The sequence below is a fragment of the Camelus ferus genome, chromosome 2, assembly GCF_009834535.1.
Source record: "Camelus ferus isolate YT-003-E chromosome 2, BCGSAC_Cfer_1.0, whole genome shotgun sequence".
Lineage (NCBI taxonomy): Eukaryota > Metazoa > Chordata > Mammalia > Artiodactyla > Camelidae > Camelus > Camelus ferus.
This window is the reverse complement of record NC_045697.1, coordinates 84,363,893-84,380,623: the sequence shown is the minus strand read 5'-3', so window position 1 is coordinate 84,380,623 and position 16,731 is coordinate 84,363,893. Positions and strand designations below refer to the sequence as shown.

The 16,731-nt window shown below is 35.1% G+C and overlaps 1 protein-coding gene across 5 annotated transcripts in view; it reads left to right on the top strand.

Annotated features, from left to right (window-relative positions):
- The window catches only part of PDE5A (phosphodiesterase 5A), a 215,607-nt gene that overhangs the window by 141,366 nt on the left and 57,510 nt on the right, over positions 1 to 16,731 (top strand). For all 5 annotated transcript variants that reach the window (XM_032462551.1, XM_032462570.1, XM_032462568.1 and 2 more), the window contains 5 exons: positions 1,683 to 1,772; positions 4,647 to 4,784; positions 6,838 to 6,905; positions 12,461 to 12,569; positions 13,573 to 13,660. In XM_032462551.1, coding sequence (XP_032318442.1) covers positions 1,683 to 1,772; positions 4,647 to 4,784; positions 6,838 to 6,905; positions 12,461 to 12,569; positions 13,573 to 13,660 — 493 coding nt within the window. The remainder of the gene's footprint in view (positions 1 to 1,682; positions 1,773 to 4,646; positions 4,785 to 6,837; positions 6,906 to 12,460; positions 12,570 to 13,572; positions 13,661 to 16,731) is intronic.

The following is a 16,731-nucleotide window of genomic DNA, read 5'->3' as shown; positions in this document are numbered from 1 at the left end:
CTTGCGTCTGGTGTGATCTCAATTTAAGAAGGTCTTTTCTCTTTAGAGTGCATAGATCTCAAAGTTAGCTATTGCTATATCTATCTATCTATCTATATATAACAAAGTTAGCTATTCAAGTTAGCTATTGCTGAAATTGCTGATCACAAAAACATTACGGTTTACAACGATCTGAAATGTACAAAAGTGTCTTTTTCCTCTGGCAAGTCAGTGCTGACGTGACTTTGGGGTACCCTCAGTCTTCAGTCAACAGAACCCCCTCAACTCCCTCCTCACTGCACCACTAAGCCTCCCCTAGGGCTGTGTGCATGTTGGGGCTGTCCAGAGGGTGACATGGTGTTTTAACTCTCTCATTTACCTTTCATTACTGCAATAAAGAAATTCAACATTAAGTAAAAAACCCCTAAAGTACTGCTCCAAGTTCAGCACTCCAGGTCAACTAAAAGTTGGAATTGCCTCCTGGTGAAACAAATTTCAGAATGTTTTATAAGCTTTGCACACAGACGGTGGGGCGCCAAGGTGTGAGTTCAGCCTGGATGATGTGAATTTAGCTGCAGAAAGAGCGGCAGTCAGCATTATTTTATTACTCTTTCTATCCAACTCTGAAGGAGTGCATTCCTTGCACCACATCGACATGCTTTCCATTTAAAGACAGAAGCCCTTAAACCTGCTTGTAACTTCATTCTGTCAGTAGGTTTTATTATTTCTCGTCTGGAATATGTAATTATATGTATATCATGGAGTCCACTGAATTCTTCCTATTCAAGCCCATTGCTATTTATGTCTGCCCTGAAAACTAGTAGGAGCTTTTGGAAGACATTCCAACGAGACAGAGTTATTTCTGTCTCTGTGCTGTAGGCTGTATTGGCACTGGTGTTGGTCCCCATGTCTTAACTGCTTCAAAACATAGCAAGTACCTTTTAAAATCAGTGTAATAGACATCTAGTCTCCTATTCTGTTAATGACAGCTGAGAATATTTGGTGGGGAACATGGGTTTAGATTGGCTGCTTATTCTGTTATTCGTTTATAGTCCATTAATGTAAACCCTGCTTGAAAGATTTGCATTCTTAGGCTGTATCATCTGATGGCAAAATAAATTCATGATTGTGAATAAAATATGCCATGTAAAGATTTATGTTGATCAATAATTAGTATAATTGTGAGTACATCACCTTAGTATGGTATAATGAGGGTGATAGATCTATATTTAAAAAGACATATTTTAAACCAATATTTGCAGCTTTGGATGGGACTGTTATTGCCAGTATCCTCCTAACAAGTATGTGAGCTTTCAGTTTGCCCCAGTAATAAGTTACGAGCTATTTTTATAGTCTTAGCTTAAATCTAGTCTTAATATAATTCAGAGACTACACCGAATTTTGCATAGAGTGAATTTCAACTTCAAATGATATAAAGAGATCCCTCTTTCTCCTTGTTAACTTATAATGTATGACGTTAGGAGACTGTGTGTTAACACTTGTTATCTAGTAGTTGTGCCGTGTAGCTAACACTTGCTTTGCATCAGTTCCTAATTTTTTGCAGAATAAACATCTGCACTGTTTGGTTTTCTAATATTTATTTAAACTGTAAATATTTTTGGATGTTGTTTGTGTTTCAGGCAATATAACAAGACAGTTTTATAGACAGTTCTTACTTGGCTATGGTCTTACCTGTTTTCTAGGACTTTGCTGCTTATTTGGCATTTTGTGGTATTGTTCTTCATAATGCTCAACTCTACGAGACTTCACTGCTGGAGAACAAGAGAAATCAGGCAAGTCCGATTACTAAAGAGAGAGTAGAGAAATTCTTTTTTTTTTTTTAATGGTTAAATTATTATCCAAGTAATATATGTGTTTCATTAAAAATCCAAATGGTTCAGATTCAGTTTTTAAATAGTTTAGCTGTTTCTTCTAACAGTTATTTTTTGGATTTCCTAATTCCCATGCACTGTTGCTTTATCACTATTAGACAGTATTCATTAACTTAGCAGATGAGGATTTATTTTACTTATACCATCCTTTACTTGCCATTACCCTTATCCTATCAATATTGCTATGTCACTGTTTTAAGTTACTGGATGGGTTGCATTTGTAGCATTAAATTCAGGGTTTTACTTCTTACTCTGTCAATTAGAGACATCATCCTCATATGGATGATGGATATGGATGAATCTCTAGATTCCAAGCTTTGTAAGATGAGGATCTTGCTTTTGCATCCCTTATGTCTCCTTCCCAACTACAACTCCTTACCTCTACTTTTTCCATCTGGACTTTGTCTTTTATGTTGCCCACATTGATAACATATATACAAACAATCCTCAACTTACAACGGCTCAACTTAGAATTTTTTTCTACTTTATGGTTATGGAAAAGCTATACACATTCAGTGGAAACCATTCTTCGAATTTTGAATATTGATCTTTTCCTGGTAAGAGGCTTTCTCGCGATGCTGGACGGTAGCAGTAGTGCAGCTCCAGTTAGCAATGCGATCATGAGGGTGAACATACGATACACTTAACAACCGTTCTGTACCCACACAGCCATTCTATTTTTCGCTTTCAGTACAGTATTCAGTAAATTACATGAGATATTATTTGTTATAAAATAGGCTTTGTGTTAGATGATTTTGCCCACCTGTAGGCTAGTGTAAGTGTTCTGAGCATGTTTAAGGTAGGCTAGGCTAAGCCATGATGTTCAGTAGGTTAGGTGCATGAAATGGATTTTTGACTTTCAGTATTTTCAACTTAACGATGGATTTATCAGGATGTAACCCCATTGTAAATGGAAGAACTGTATTCTACAGCCACAATTAACTTTTCTTAAGCTTTGTCTAGGTTAGTTCTAAAATTACAGTTTAAAATAAAGTGTTTATAGATACCATGCCTATGTAAATGTTGTTCATATTACTTTTGTTATAGAACTTAGTTTTTCTTGATGTTTCTGAAATTTTATCTTTTTTCTTTGAACTCTTTGCTCTAGTGTAGCCTCATGTTGGTCCCAACCCCCCAAACTCTCCATTATTTAGGCATTCTGTTGAGTTTTTCTTTTTCATGGAGCTCTCCAAGTTGAAGTTCTCTCTCTTCTTTCAAGTGAAACAGTTTCTCCCCGTGCCTGCTGCACAGGGGTCATCATAGAACTTTCCTTTACTGCTTTCTTAGAGAGACTCCACTGGTTATCCCCTGGATCCCAACACTCCTTCTTTCTCAGTTACTCCATTGTTCTGTTATAGCACATTCTCAGGTTAACTACTCGAGACCGGTATTGGTGAGGTAAGCTATCCGAAAAGCCTTGCATATGTGAAAATATCTATTGTAACATCCTGCCAATTTTTCTGGGTATAAAATACTAAATTGAAAATCTAGTTCCTAAGGATTTAAAGGTGGTACTTTGTCTTCTACTCGCCTCCATATTGTTCTGATTCTTGGCACTTCTTTTTTTTTTTTTTTTGTCACTAAGCTTTTTGGATTTTTTTCAGAATTAAAGACAATTTTTTTTAGCTCTTATAACTGAATTTCACAATATGATTCTTTTTTTCATTCATCATGATGTTACCTGGTCATTCCTTTCAGTCTGGAGACTTAAGCCATTCAGTTTTATGTAATCTTTTTCTATATTTCTTTGATAATTCATCTCCCGCACCCCTCTATTTTCTTTTTAGAACTTGTGTTAATATGACCGGGGACCTTCTATTGCCTTCAGCTGCAGTATCTTCCTAACTTCTCGCTGCTCCATTCCTGCCACCCATAATCCAGTCTTCATTGTTACAAACACACCTGTGGTCTTGTCACTTGTTTCCTGCCCTCCATCACAGTCCAGACCGCTTCAGAAGACGTATAGGGCTTTTGAGGTTCTTTCTCTGCTTAACTCTGCAACCTCATCTCCCCAGTTCTCCTCTTTACACTCTATATCCTCATAAAACTTGATTGAAACTTGCAGTTCACTGCTTTCTCTCAATCCAGTTCTTTTTGACTGAGATATTTTCCTTCTCCACTTCACCTGAATGATTTGGACTGAGCTAGGATAGTATCACCTCCAGTAAATTTTCTATACCCTTTCTCCCCTGTCATTGCACAAATATTTTGTGAGATTAGATGAAATTCTATGGAATTAAAGGAATGAGAAATTACCAGGAAAAACACAAAAGGAACTCTTAAAACTTTGTTTATTTTGGACAATGTTTATTGTGCTCTGTGAAAATATTGGCAGTGTTGATAAATATTGATCTCAGAAGTTTGGATCAACAAAAACAGTAGTGTGTTTTCTGTATTCGATCCTGCTCAAAATGCTCTATAAATGTTAACTTATTTCGTCCTCACAACAGCCTCATGATTTGGGAGCTATTATTATCCGCATTTTTAAGAAACTTGCTTTAAATCACAAAGCTGGCAGGAGGGGAAGCTAGAATTAAAAACTGTTGGCTCTGGCTTCAGAGTCGGTGATCATAACCACTATACTAATTGTACTAACCATCAACAGGGAAGCTTTGTTGGTAAGCAGAGACTTAGATATTTAACACTTGAAAGAAAGCTTGGTTGTAACTTGTTAGATTATATAGAAACAACTTATAAAACAACATATAAATCATCGTATTGCTTTAATAATTGCAAGCAATTGCTAAATAATAAGTTCTTATTTTTTTTGTCTAGGTGCTGCTTGACCTTGCTAGCTTAATTTTTGAAGAACAGCAATCATTAGAAGTAATTCTAAAGAAAATAGCTGCCACTATTATCTCTTTCATGCAGGTGCAGAAATGCACCATTTTCATAGTGGATGAAGATTGCTCCGTGAGTACAGAGTATGACTTTTTTATTTTTAGAAAGGCAGACATTTATATTCCTTAAAGCACTGTTTTTAAACCTCACATTGACCTCAGAACTCTTTCCCAAACCCAGCTGAATATGGTTGTTTATGTAAAGTCAACCAGAGTATGATCTGTTCTGGTGGAAAAGGGGTAGAGGTGAGGTTGGAGGATGCCTTCAGTGCACCCTTTCACCTTGGAGCCCTCCACTAAGTAGCTACCATGGGAATGTCAGTGTGCTGCTTTGTCAACGGCTGCCCTGCCTTGATGAAGAAGTACATTGTCATTATGGTGTGCAGACCTTTTATGGTTAGAAATAGTGGTGCCCTCTTGCTATGAACAGGTAGGACCCCCCCCCCCATTCTGAATAGGTTGGGTATAGAAATTTCTTTTTACAAGAGATCGTATAGAAAACAAAAGGCATGGCCCAATGGAGGCAGTGTTACTAAAGATGGCTGTAAGTCCTAAGTTCATTACCCACAGAGGAAAGCCACTAAACTGTTCTAATTGGTAGAGTTCAAGCCATTGATTTGTAATGTAAAGAAATAAGATGTGTGAGGAAAGATGGAGTGTTCTCACAGAGTGCTGGTTACTTCTGGACAGCCAACTGATTTTGCTGTTAGAATCAGGACTCTTAGCCTAAAGCGGTTTTCCTTTATGTAGTTTCTTTTCCTTCTCAACCAATGAACCACTGTTTTGGGGATATTTCTTTTTGATGTAGTTGTTTTTTTTTTCCTTTAGACCTTGAGAATAGGCTCTTCATTGGTGGGTTAGGAAAGAGAATGGGGTTTTCAATTATGTAGGCTAGTTACAATCCATACATGATATCTGAATTGATGATTTGGGGGGAAGTAGAATAATAAAAGATATTTAATACTTATATTTTAAAATTTTTAAATTGTTTTAAATAGTGAGCCTCTATGATTCAACATTATCTGAATCATTCTCTGTTTGTGTGTAATTCTCATTAATAAGAAATCAAATGAGAATTCACTGTGCTATATGTAAGATAATTGGTATTCTCAAAGATATTATTTCATATTTTCAATCAGTTATAAACTCCTTTCCCAAAGAGATAATTAGAAGATCACAGCCATCCTTTTAAAGTTCAGGTCAGAATTCGTTAATGCAGTATGTCAATTTATCATTTTTGCTCTGTGACCTGCTCTTCAGCATTGAATTTTTGAAAGTTATACACAAGGGTACTCCTATTTTTAGACAGTTTAAATATCACTTTAATTAACATTCAGCTCATGCTGAATGACCAGTTAACACCTATCAAGGCAGCAACTGACTGGTGTCAGTGGTGCTTTGAGGTATAGCTCAGCAATATGCCCTTTAATATATTTTGCTTACTTTTTAACAAATTAATTTGTGGAGTGTAACAGTTAAGTGACTTGGTGTTCATTTATATTATAATTACTTTTTATTAAAAATATTTCAACAACATGAGCAAAAATCCAAATGTGAGCAAGAAAAAAAAATGTACGTCCTTCAACCCCCTAATTAAACTAATGTCATTGTTTTATTTCTGTGTTTCCTTCCAGTTTATTTAGTTGTAAATACAGCATGGGTGCAACTATGTATTCTGCTTTTTAATCTAACTTCAAAAGTACTTCTCAATGTTACTAAAATCTTCATAATTTCAGGGTTTCATAAAGTATTCCTGAATTATATGTCTTTAAAAAAAACAGCAATCAATGTATGCATGAAAGCTAAAACTTGAGGATTTTGAATAAATATAGAGAAAATTTGAAGCTAATATATTCATTAACAGTTGGTAGCAAAGCAAAAACAAATAGTATTCAAATAAGCATTTTTGCAAGTTAGTATGAGAAACAGCAGGAGCATGGTTCTTAGTAACGGGAAGTAGACGTGAGGATGTCCTAAAGCACTCGGTTTGTTTGAGAAAAAGTTAAAAAAATGTCACGAACAGTGGTGTCTTCAGTCAGTCGCACAGATTTGTCTGTCTGTATCTGGATAGTTTTCACTACCTTCTCAAACTTATTTTTCAGTCTGTGTTGTTGGTCTGTTTTTAGGATTCTTTTTCTAGTGTGTTTCACATGGAACGTGAGGAATTAGAAAAATCGTCAGATACTTTACCAAGGTAAGAAGATTTACTGTTAATCTGTCTTTATCACAAGTATATAATAATGGCTAAACAGTTACTTCCTGGCCTTTTTCATTTAAGACATGGAAGGGTCAGCTGCTTTTTTCCTCCCACAAATAATTCCATTTGTGAAAGTACTTTACTATTTGATGTTACAGTTCCAGGGTTTTTTCCACTGCAGTTGACCTGTAGAAGAATGCTTTCTTACAGTGAATGGTGTCATGATTAGTATAGGCCTGAGTACAGCGTGTTTTGTGAACTGGCTCATTTAAGGCCCACAAGTACTATATTTCAGTTACATTTGTGCATATTACATATTGGAACCTCACTGGAAATTTGATAGGCTTCAAACACATTTTTTCTGTGAGTCTGTTCTGATCTGGAATCAGCCATGGGGATTTAACTAACACTGGAAGGGAGCCTGTGATCTCAGTCACACCAGTACATGTACCTATGGCTGGAGTCAGATCAGTTCTCTATTGTAGTTCATTTCTTTTTCATGTTTTCTGTAATTTTGAAAATTGTGTTCATTTTTTTGTTGTTAATTGGTACTCAGAAACAGTAGCAAGTATTAATATATTGAAGCTATAGATGTTACTGCCCCAATTTTATGTTTGCTTACTGAAGAATTTTGGAAAGGATTTAGAGTAAATGTTCTTTCTCATATTTCCCTTTGCACCCTTAGCAAAATACTGGTGTTGTTTGCTGAAGTGATAGGATAATCTAAGGAATATAAGTCTGCCAGGGTAAAGCATCAGGAATTCTTGGATGTAATGCTATTTTATTATACTATTCATTATTCATTTCTTTCAAATTATTTCACCCCCAAAATAATTTGTGTCAATTAATTTTACCCTCAATTATTGATGTTTCATCTAAAAGCCTCATATGCTCATAGAAACAGAACCTTAACTTTACTATTTGATATTAAAGTTCTAGGTTTTTTACACTACCCTTGACCTATCAGAAAATTATTTCATGTACTGAATGGTGTCACAGTACTGTCCTCAGTAACCAAGCTCCTTAGTGGTGGTGCTTTAAAATTAACCTCTGTGCAAATCTAAACTATAGAACATTCTGTAAGATAACTGGCCAGGTCTCTTCAAAAAGTCAATGTCATTGAATAAGATGGAGGGTGGAACTGTTTTTGGACATAATAGCCAAATGCAGTATATGAACCTTGATTAGATCTTGGTTGAAACAAATAGCTATCAAAGACATTTCTGAGGACAACTGGAAATTTGAATATGGACTGGATATAGATGTTGGTGGGGAATTATTGTTACCTTTTCTTTGGAATTAGGAAGATAACCATGATTAGTAGAAGACTGTTCTTATTTCTAGGAGATGCATGCTGGTGTATTTAAGGATGAAGTGTTAGGATGTCTGCACCTTAGTTTAAAATGTTTCAGCCAAAAATAAATAAATATCTAAATTTAATATATTTAAACAAATAAATGTATTCACACATATATATGTAGATATAGCTAATGTGGCAAATATTAAAAATTGTTGAATCTAGCAGTAGGATATTCATTTTACTTTCAGCTTTCTTGTGTATTTCAAAACGTTCACTATAAAAAATTGGAAGAAAATGTTTGTAGTAAAAAGTTGGAAACAAAGTAAAATGAAAATCATCTCTGCAGATCATATAAAGCAGAACTGAGTTTGCAGCTGCAAGAATAAAATACTTCAACAAAATTATAAGTGAGTAATTACTGACAGATTGCAAAAGAAGATGAGCAGAGGACAAAGGAAATCTTTAGAGAATGATCACTGGCAAGGGTGAAAGAGGGGTCAGAGAAATAGCAGGAAAGTTGTATAAATTCACTGTCACATAAACTGATACATGACTGGCCAAGTTTGAGAAAAGAAAGAAGCAGCCAAAAGTGTTAAGTGTTGCAGAGAAGAGTAAGGACTGGGAATAGATAGTGTTCATCTAGTGATATTTATACAAGCAGTTCATGAATATAAACCTTGCAATTCCAAAAAAAAAAAAAAAAAAAGAAGAAGAAGGAGGAGAAGGAGAAGAAGAAAATAGTTCAGTGCACAGCGTGGTTTTGCTCTGACCCTCTTAATTAAGACCGACCCATGGATCAGTGTGAGGTCTGCAGAAACTGTCTTCTGTCCTCTGTACCTTTTCCTTTCTTCTTCTTCTCTTATCTCTTGTAGCATTTCTTGTCCCCTTACATGTTCCCCATCAAGACTCAGAAACTGTTGACTATAGTGACTTGAAGTTGTTAGCTTGTTAAGTGACTGTATTTAAATCATGACTCATTATTTCAAGACTGTTATTTAACAATATGATACATGAAAGGCCTTTTCTTCTATTAAAAGACTTTTAGGAATTAGCAAAAGAGTGAATGTAACTTGGGAGCAGGTGGGGATTTTATTTGACTCAGAAGGTACTCCTTGGTTGCTGACTTGACTGCTGACTTGGGTGTAGGATGTGTAGTCAAGGTGGATAAACCGTGGTATCTCTACCCAGAGATTCTTCTGCTACCCTGGAGTTTCTGGCTCACATAGTTACAACAGAATAGCCAACCTTTGTTTCCTTTTTAGCATTGCTGGTCGTGAACTGAAGTTTATATTGCATTTCCATGCCTCTGTGTATGCATTTTCTGGCATATTTGATGTTGTTTTAGTTGGTATTGAATCCTTTTTGAATATGTCCTGTTATCTCTCTTAAGTGCTGGTATTGGGCTATGCTGCCTATGGCAGTTTTGAAGACTTTTTCTTAGGAGGAGCATTAATATATATAGCTAATATATATTAGTTTGATTTTATGATGCCATAACATTTTTGTTGCTTTTTATAAAGAACATGTTAGAAAGCTTCTAAACATGTAAATATTTGATTACTTTACTTTTCGGCTTGCATAAATAATGAATTGCTGTATTTATTAAAAAATACATATATACATGTATATTTATGAATTTACATGTATCCACACTATAGGAGGAAAATCAGTATGATAATGTATATTAAATGTACAAAATGATGAATTATTACATTTACCTTTGAATATTTGTATAGCAGTATATGCTTGTGTAGCTATATTTTATGTATTTGCATTTTGATTTTCGTTAAAATTCTGACAATTCCTCTAATTTTTCTAAGTGACAGCTGCGCAAACCTAGTCACTTGGTATAATAGTGACCTCTACTGGTGAATATTTTTTTAAGTGTGGTCTTAACTATATGTAAGTCTAAGCTATATATTTGATTTGTTTCTGATGAATATCATGTTCCCTCACTGTAGGTAAAATAGAAGATCTCTTCCTACTTTTAAAAATCATTCCAAGACAGTCTTAGTATAAAGATATTTTTCATAAAGGATAAATAGGTCAGTGTGGTTACCTTAAATGAAACTAATTTACATGGATCATTTTAACTGATTTATAAACCAATTTTACAGCAATGAAAATTATTCAGCATTAATGCCTTACATCATCTAATAGTTAGCCTTTATTCTAATGATGCAATAAAAGACCTCTTAGTAATGTAAATGTTTTTATTTTAATAAAAATTAGATATCAAGCTTAATTTTGTGAAAACGGTGAATTAAAATGGTGCTTAGTAACTTCAGCATTTTGAAAAACTACTAACTGACATTGACACTTGACCAGCAGATTCTTCATTACATTTCTAAAATTATTTATTAATAGAATTTAGGCCTCTCCAGTTCTCATTAAATACTTTGTCAATCCCAACAGTCTCCATGAGATGAAATGCTAGGCAATTTGATGATGTTAGCAGTAAGCAAATCATTTTCTGTAGGCAGTTATGTATCAGTTGAAAATCATGGCTATTTGGTGTTTTTCTAGCCAACCCACTAATTATCTATTATAAATTAATTTGTTGAAGACAGTTTTGAAATGTTAAGTATAAAACTAAACAAACATTAGGGTGAACATTACATATAATTATGAGAATCATATCATCAGTGGTATAAAGCACAGAAAGCTGTCAAGTTTTGGGTCGCCTGAGAATTTTAGAAGGGAAACTCATTTCCACATGGTGGGAGGTTTTAGGGTTTATATGCTTTGACTCAAAGAGCCACCCAATTAGAAGGAAGAAATGAGTTTGATGTCGTACAGTTTATTAATTAGCTCTTAATTTTAAGAAAGATATTTTAGTGCTGTAACTCCATGTTAGTTAACTTCATGTTAATTTTTAATGCACATTTTATCATAAAAGGACAAATACATAGAATTAATTCTTTAAGCTTACTTTCTTGGAATATATATACTTGCTAATACTTGTTAACTATAATTATATTGGAAAATGTAGTTAAATACAGTAACACCTATTTTTAAAAATAGCCAAAAGGTTTTTAGCACTTTAAAAAATGGTGGATATGGTGTATAAGAGTGTAGACCCTGAAATCAGTAGATGTTCAATCTGAAGTCATCTATTCCTGTATTACTATTGTCATTTCCCTTTCATTCTTTTTCACTTACATGTAATATTGGACATACAGTCAGTACCTAATTTGACTGAATTACACTTAACCAAGAGTGTACAGCAAAGAAAGGAAAGACTGAAATATCCTGGCCAGGAATGAGGCTGAAGACTTCAGGAATCTTTGTGGAGTCGCTAGTGCTAAAGAACACCATTTGAATCCACTGTCCTAGAATCGGTTTGGGCAGAAGGACAGAAACTTTGAGAGCTCAGAACAAATGGACATTTCTCCTAAGGCACATGTTTTATTTTGAAATGGCTCACACCATTAGGCTTTCCTATTTCTTCAGTTAGTGGTATTACACAGTTCACATAGGCACATCTTTCCGGCAGGAGTAAATTTCCATAACCTGACCCTGTTTGCCAGATTCACCCCTATCACCAGGGAACATGTGACGTTTCCTTATGAAAAGAGATGTTCTGTTTTCCCAATTCCAGCGCTGGCACTGTACTTATGAACCCTCTGACATCAGGGTAATCTTTTATGTTCAACTCCTTAAGCGAGAAACTGGAAAAAAACTGGGAAAATATTGAAAGTTCAAGTAATTTTTTATTTTAAAAAGTGTCATAAAAGATTTCGAAGCAGAAAAAAGAAGAGAGAGGAGGTTAATAAAATTCTTCTAGGCCTGCTTGGTTTTCTTCTTGGTCTGAAATGTGTCAAAGATTGTTTTATTGAGATGGATAGATTAACTAAATAACTAAGGAAGTAAACTAGGCACTAAACATTAGTCATTCTATAATCTGATGAGAAAATAAGATGTAGGGGAAAAATTCATATGATTTTACATTAAGTGGCACAAATTACAACATGCCCGTTAACAGTGGTAATGATTCCTTAGGACATTTTAAAACTCGTTTCAGGTAACTGGAAAAATTATGGGTCTTTATTTTCTCCAAAACATTTCAATTATAGTAACTACCAAAATTGTAAATCATCAAGTATGTTTTAAGCGGCATTTTCCAATGAAGATATACACTTTACTCTATAATTTAAGACTGGTATGTTTCTCTTATAATCATTTATTTAATTCTGCTTTGCATGCGTTTTTTCACTGCACAGCCAAGAACTCATCTCTGTTATTTCCACAGAGAACGTGATGCAAATAGAATCAATTACATGTATGCTCAGTATGTCAAAAATACTATGGAACCACTTAATATCCCAGATGTCAGTAAGGACAAAAGATTTCCCTGGACTGTAAGTAACCCAACTTTAGACGTGGAGCTTGAAAGCTGTTTCCCTATCAGATCTGCACTTACACCTGTGACTCTTCACCGAAGGACAGGCCCCAGAATTGGCTCTCTGGGAGTGATCTCTGCTTTCCCTGATTCAAGGAAGAATAAAACATCTCCTAACATCTGTTGAGAGGTGGTCAGCTGTAGTTGAGTATTTTTCTCTGTACTTTTATCAGTTTTTTTTTTAACATGTGTGAATGAATTATCATAAGCTAATTTTGAGGTACCTTAACTATTACCCACTTAATGTCAATGACAAACTTTAGATAGTATTGCTAGAGTTCTTGAATTTATTCTCAAAAATTAAGTTCCATTTGGCTTAATGTACGTAATCGGTGATGCACCACAGTGAACAGCTCTGTGGAAAAATGAGTATCTGTTTTCCTCATCAAGAAAGCTACACAGATCAGTTTCTCAGACATTGGAAACTTTGAATTCTAGTATTTTCTCGCATCTTACTTAAGAAAAGTATTGCACTTTGAGGTAGCTGCTTTGATTTTGTTGTTTGCATATCTAGGAAATGTTTTTAGAACTTTTAGCAATACGGGCACTAGAAACAGTGGTAGGACTAAAGGATAAATTTGTAACTCGTAGTATCCTATGCGGAGTAATGCTTTTGGCTCCTGCCACTCTTGTTATTTGAGACATCTACTGCACGGGGATAGTAGAAACTGAATAAACACTTTGCTTAGTATTACTATAAGCTACTTGGAATGTTTAAAATGGAAAAAATTCATATAGGATATTTATTATTTTTAATAGTATAAAGACTGATTGCTTTATATTACATTTATATGAACTTCATTATAATTTATACATTTTCTGCACTCTGATATTATCTCTAGCTACTAAAAGATGAATATATCAGTGGCTTCAGATGTCCAGTGTAGTTTATATAGATAGCGTCTAATGGGCACATCAATCTTTTCATAATATTTAGCCATTTTGTTTTTGTTTTTGTTCAGAATGAAAACACCGGAAATGTAAACCAGCAGTGCATTAGAAGTTTGCTTTGTACACCTATAAAAAATGGAAAGAAGAATAAAGTGATAGGTAAAGCCTTTTCATTGACCTCTACTCTTGGCACTTATTAAAGAAAAACATGTATTCTTAGAAACTTCTTTCTTTCAAGAGTAAATTTAAAGAATAAAATGTGTGAAAAAAGATAAAAATTGGAATGATGAAAGAATTTTGAAATAATTTTATATTGCTAAATGTCAACAAACATTTGTTAAATATTGACAATAATGTATTTTGTAATTATAATCCTATTTCAACAGAAGTTTTAAGAATGGCATGTTGAAAATTATTAGACAGATATCAAGTTGATAATGTGTATTCTTTTAGAGTCTCTCACTTCTTGGTTTCTGATTTTTCTTTTTTGAATATGTGGTTTATTTAGATTGTAGGTTGTATTCGTTCACTCATCAGAAATATTTATTGAACACTCCACTGCTTTAGACATAAATGCTTGGGATAAATCAGTGAACAAGCAAAAATTCCTGTCTCAGGGAAGGTTAGTAAAAAAAAATGTCTGCTTCAGGAATAGGGGAAGACGTCATTCTCAGAAAAATGGGATGATGTTTCCTATTGCTGATATACTTGTTTCATGGCATTGCAAGTTATATTAAGATTAGAACAGGAAATGTGGGGTTTTATATGCCAATCATGTGAAAATGGACTGAACTGTTAAATCCCCCAGGAACTTGGAATAAAGCAAGTATGAGTGCCTTTTAAAGGCTCGACTTTTAAGTAAAAACCCTAAGAGAGCAAGGCTTAGATAAAAAATTTACCTTAAAAATTCTGAATAGTTTCCAAGTTGCAAGACTTGAGTGTAATTTTATTAAAGGAGAGTGTCAGTCAGAAAGGTGGAGGAGGGAGAGATAACAGTCATGAAAATAGGGGAAAAAAAGGCAAATATTAAAAGAACCTCTCCAGCTCTGTCCAGGAGTCAGGGACCCTTTGCCCCTCGTATGGGGATGGAGGTAGAGGGTTGAATCTGTGCATAGAGTATTCTGGCCACTTGTCGGGACTAGCAGTTGGGTGGCAATGGACGCAGCAAGTTGTAGCCAGTTACTCCTCAGTGATTCCAGTCCCTTTGCTGGTGTGCCTCCCTACCGCAAGGCAGATCCATGGGTTTATGCCATTATACAGCCCACCAATCTGACTGTCCTTGTTCTGATTATTTTCTTTCTGAGATATGTTAACTCATAGGAAGAGAATGCATTTTTTCATATGCTCTCAAATGTATTGATCGCTTTGCCACTTATTTCTTATCATAAATCATTGAACCTGCCATAAGTCAGGCAATAGGCTGGAGCTGCAGGTTCACATACCTGGGGCAGAATCTTTCTCTTGTTGGACATTGATACTATTCTGCTTTTAACCATTGTCTTGTGAACTTAGGTACTGTTCTCAACCCCAGAGAGTGGGATCTGTTCTCAGCGTGGTAATCTAGTTTCTAAGCCTACAGGGCTGGGCTCACTGACCCAGGTGAATTGCCTCGTAAAACCTCATGGAAGCCAGCCTGTCGACTCTGAAGGCTGTTCATCACCTGCACTGTTCTCAATTCTTAGAGGAAACAGGAGAGCCTAGTGAATTCATATGTCAGCTCTCTTTGCAAGATTATCACCGATCAGACCTCTAACATAAACGACAAAAGAAAAGTGATGAGGGTGCCCTACACTATGATACCAAGTAAAAATATAGGTTATTAAATTTTATATCATAGGGTGTTAGGTGAAAACTACATGATAAATGTTATGCTTTTTAAAAAATGCTTTTTGATATAAAGTTTGCCACAAGCTGCCTTCAACTTTTGAAAATGTGACATGAATTCCAGAAGTGATGCATTGTTTACTATTAACTTCTGATAAGAAGGAGGACAGAGTGGCAACTTGTCACATCGAGTCACATCTTTGCTTTTTCTGAGCAGCATCTCTTTGGAATAATAATGGGAAATGGGGAGTGGCTGGAGGAGGTTATACATCAGGCTTTTTCCATCACCTTACACATTTGATAAATAAAAGTTAGTGTGGGGAAGTGCAAAGATCCCTGCTCTGGAATAGGACTCACGACATCCTGCTGGCTCCGCTCTTCCTTTAAGCATTTAAAACATTATGGGCACGTTACTCACCTCTGCGGAGCTGGACTAGATCACCTGTCAGATCTGCATGACAAAAATTCAGATCTGTATGACAAAAATTCACATTCTATGATCCTATCACTGTTTTAGGCAAGTGAGCAGACAAAAGAAAAAACTGAAACAGTTGAAATAATCAGACTTCTCTTGGCATACATTTTATGTCACCCTGCTTGATAACAGAGCCAAAAGTAAGCAAACGTTTTTGGAAAGGAAAAATTCCCTGTCAATAAAAAGAAAGAAAGGAAGGAAGGAAGGAAGGAAGGAAGGAAGGAAGGAAGGAAGGAAGGAAGGAAGGAAGAAAGAAAAAGATTTCCCTAGTGGGGTTTCTGGTGGGGGCTCAAGTTAATTCCAAGAGGAAAATTTTTCAGTATTCTCTGCCGTCTCATAAGTGTGACAAAACTGAGAATTTGAATTCTTGACTGTACTTTGTACTCACAGATGTAGCATGGAAAATATCATGGCTGTAGATAATTCTTCTTGGTGTCACAGACCAGATTCTGCTATTATGTAATTCTAATACAGAATCCCTACAGAGTTACATGCAGAAAGACAGACGAGCCCATGTGGTTTTTGTAATCTTCTTTCCCCTTCCTTTTTTCCCATTACTGACAATTAGATGAAATTATAGACATTAGACCAGGACGGGGCCTGTTGTATCATCAAATGTATTCCCCTGAGGTATCGTTTCATATTACATGTTTCCTTAGTGCTCTGTCTGATAGAGTGTTTCCACCACTTTGTTTCCAACACTATCAAGAAAATATTTTCCTCATTCAACATTCATTTATTTTAACCAATTATTTCCCCTATTTATTAGGCTAAATTTGCCTTTTTCTCCTATCATATTTACCAGAAATTCTTAATGTCTATTTTCCATACCAATTTCAGGGTGTATTCTGAAGAAATTAGTTCCATTCCCATGTCAAAAAAAGTTGTTGAGAACATGTCCACTTTTGTTATGACTTACATTTCCATCTCT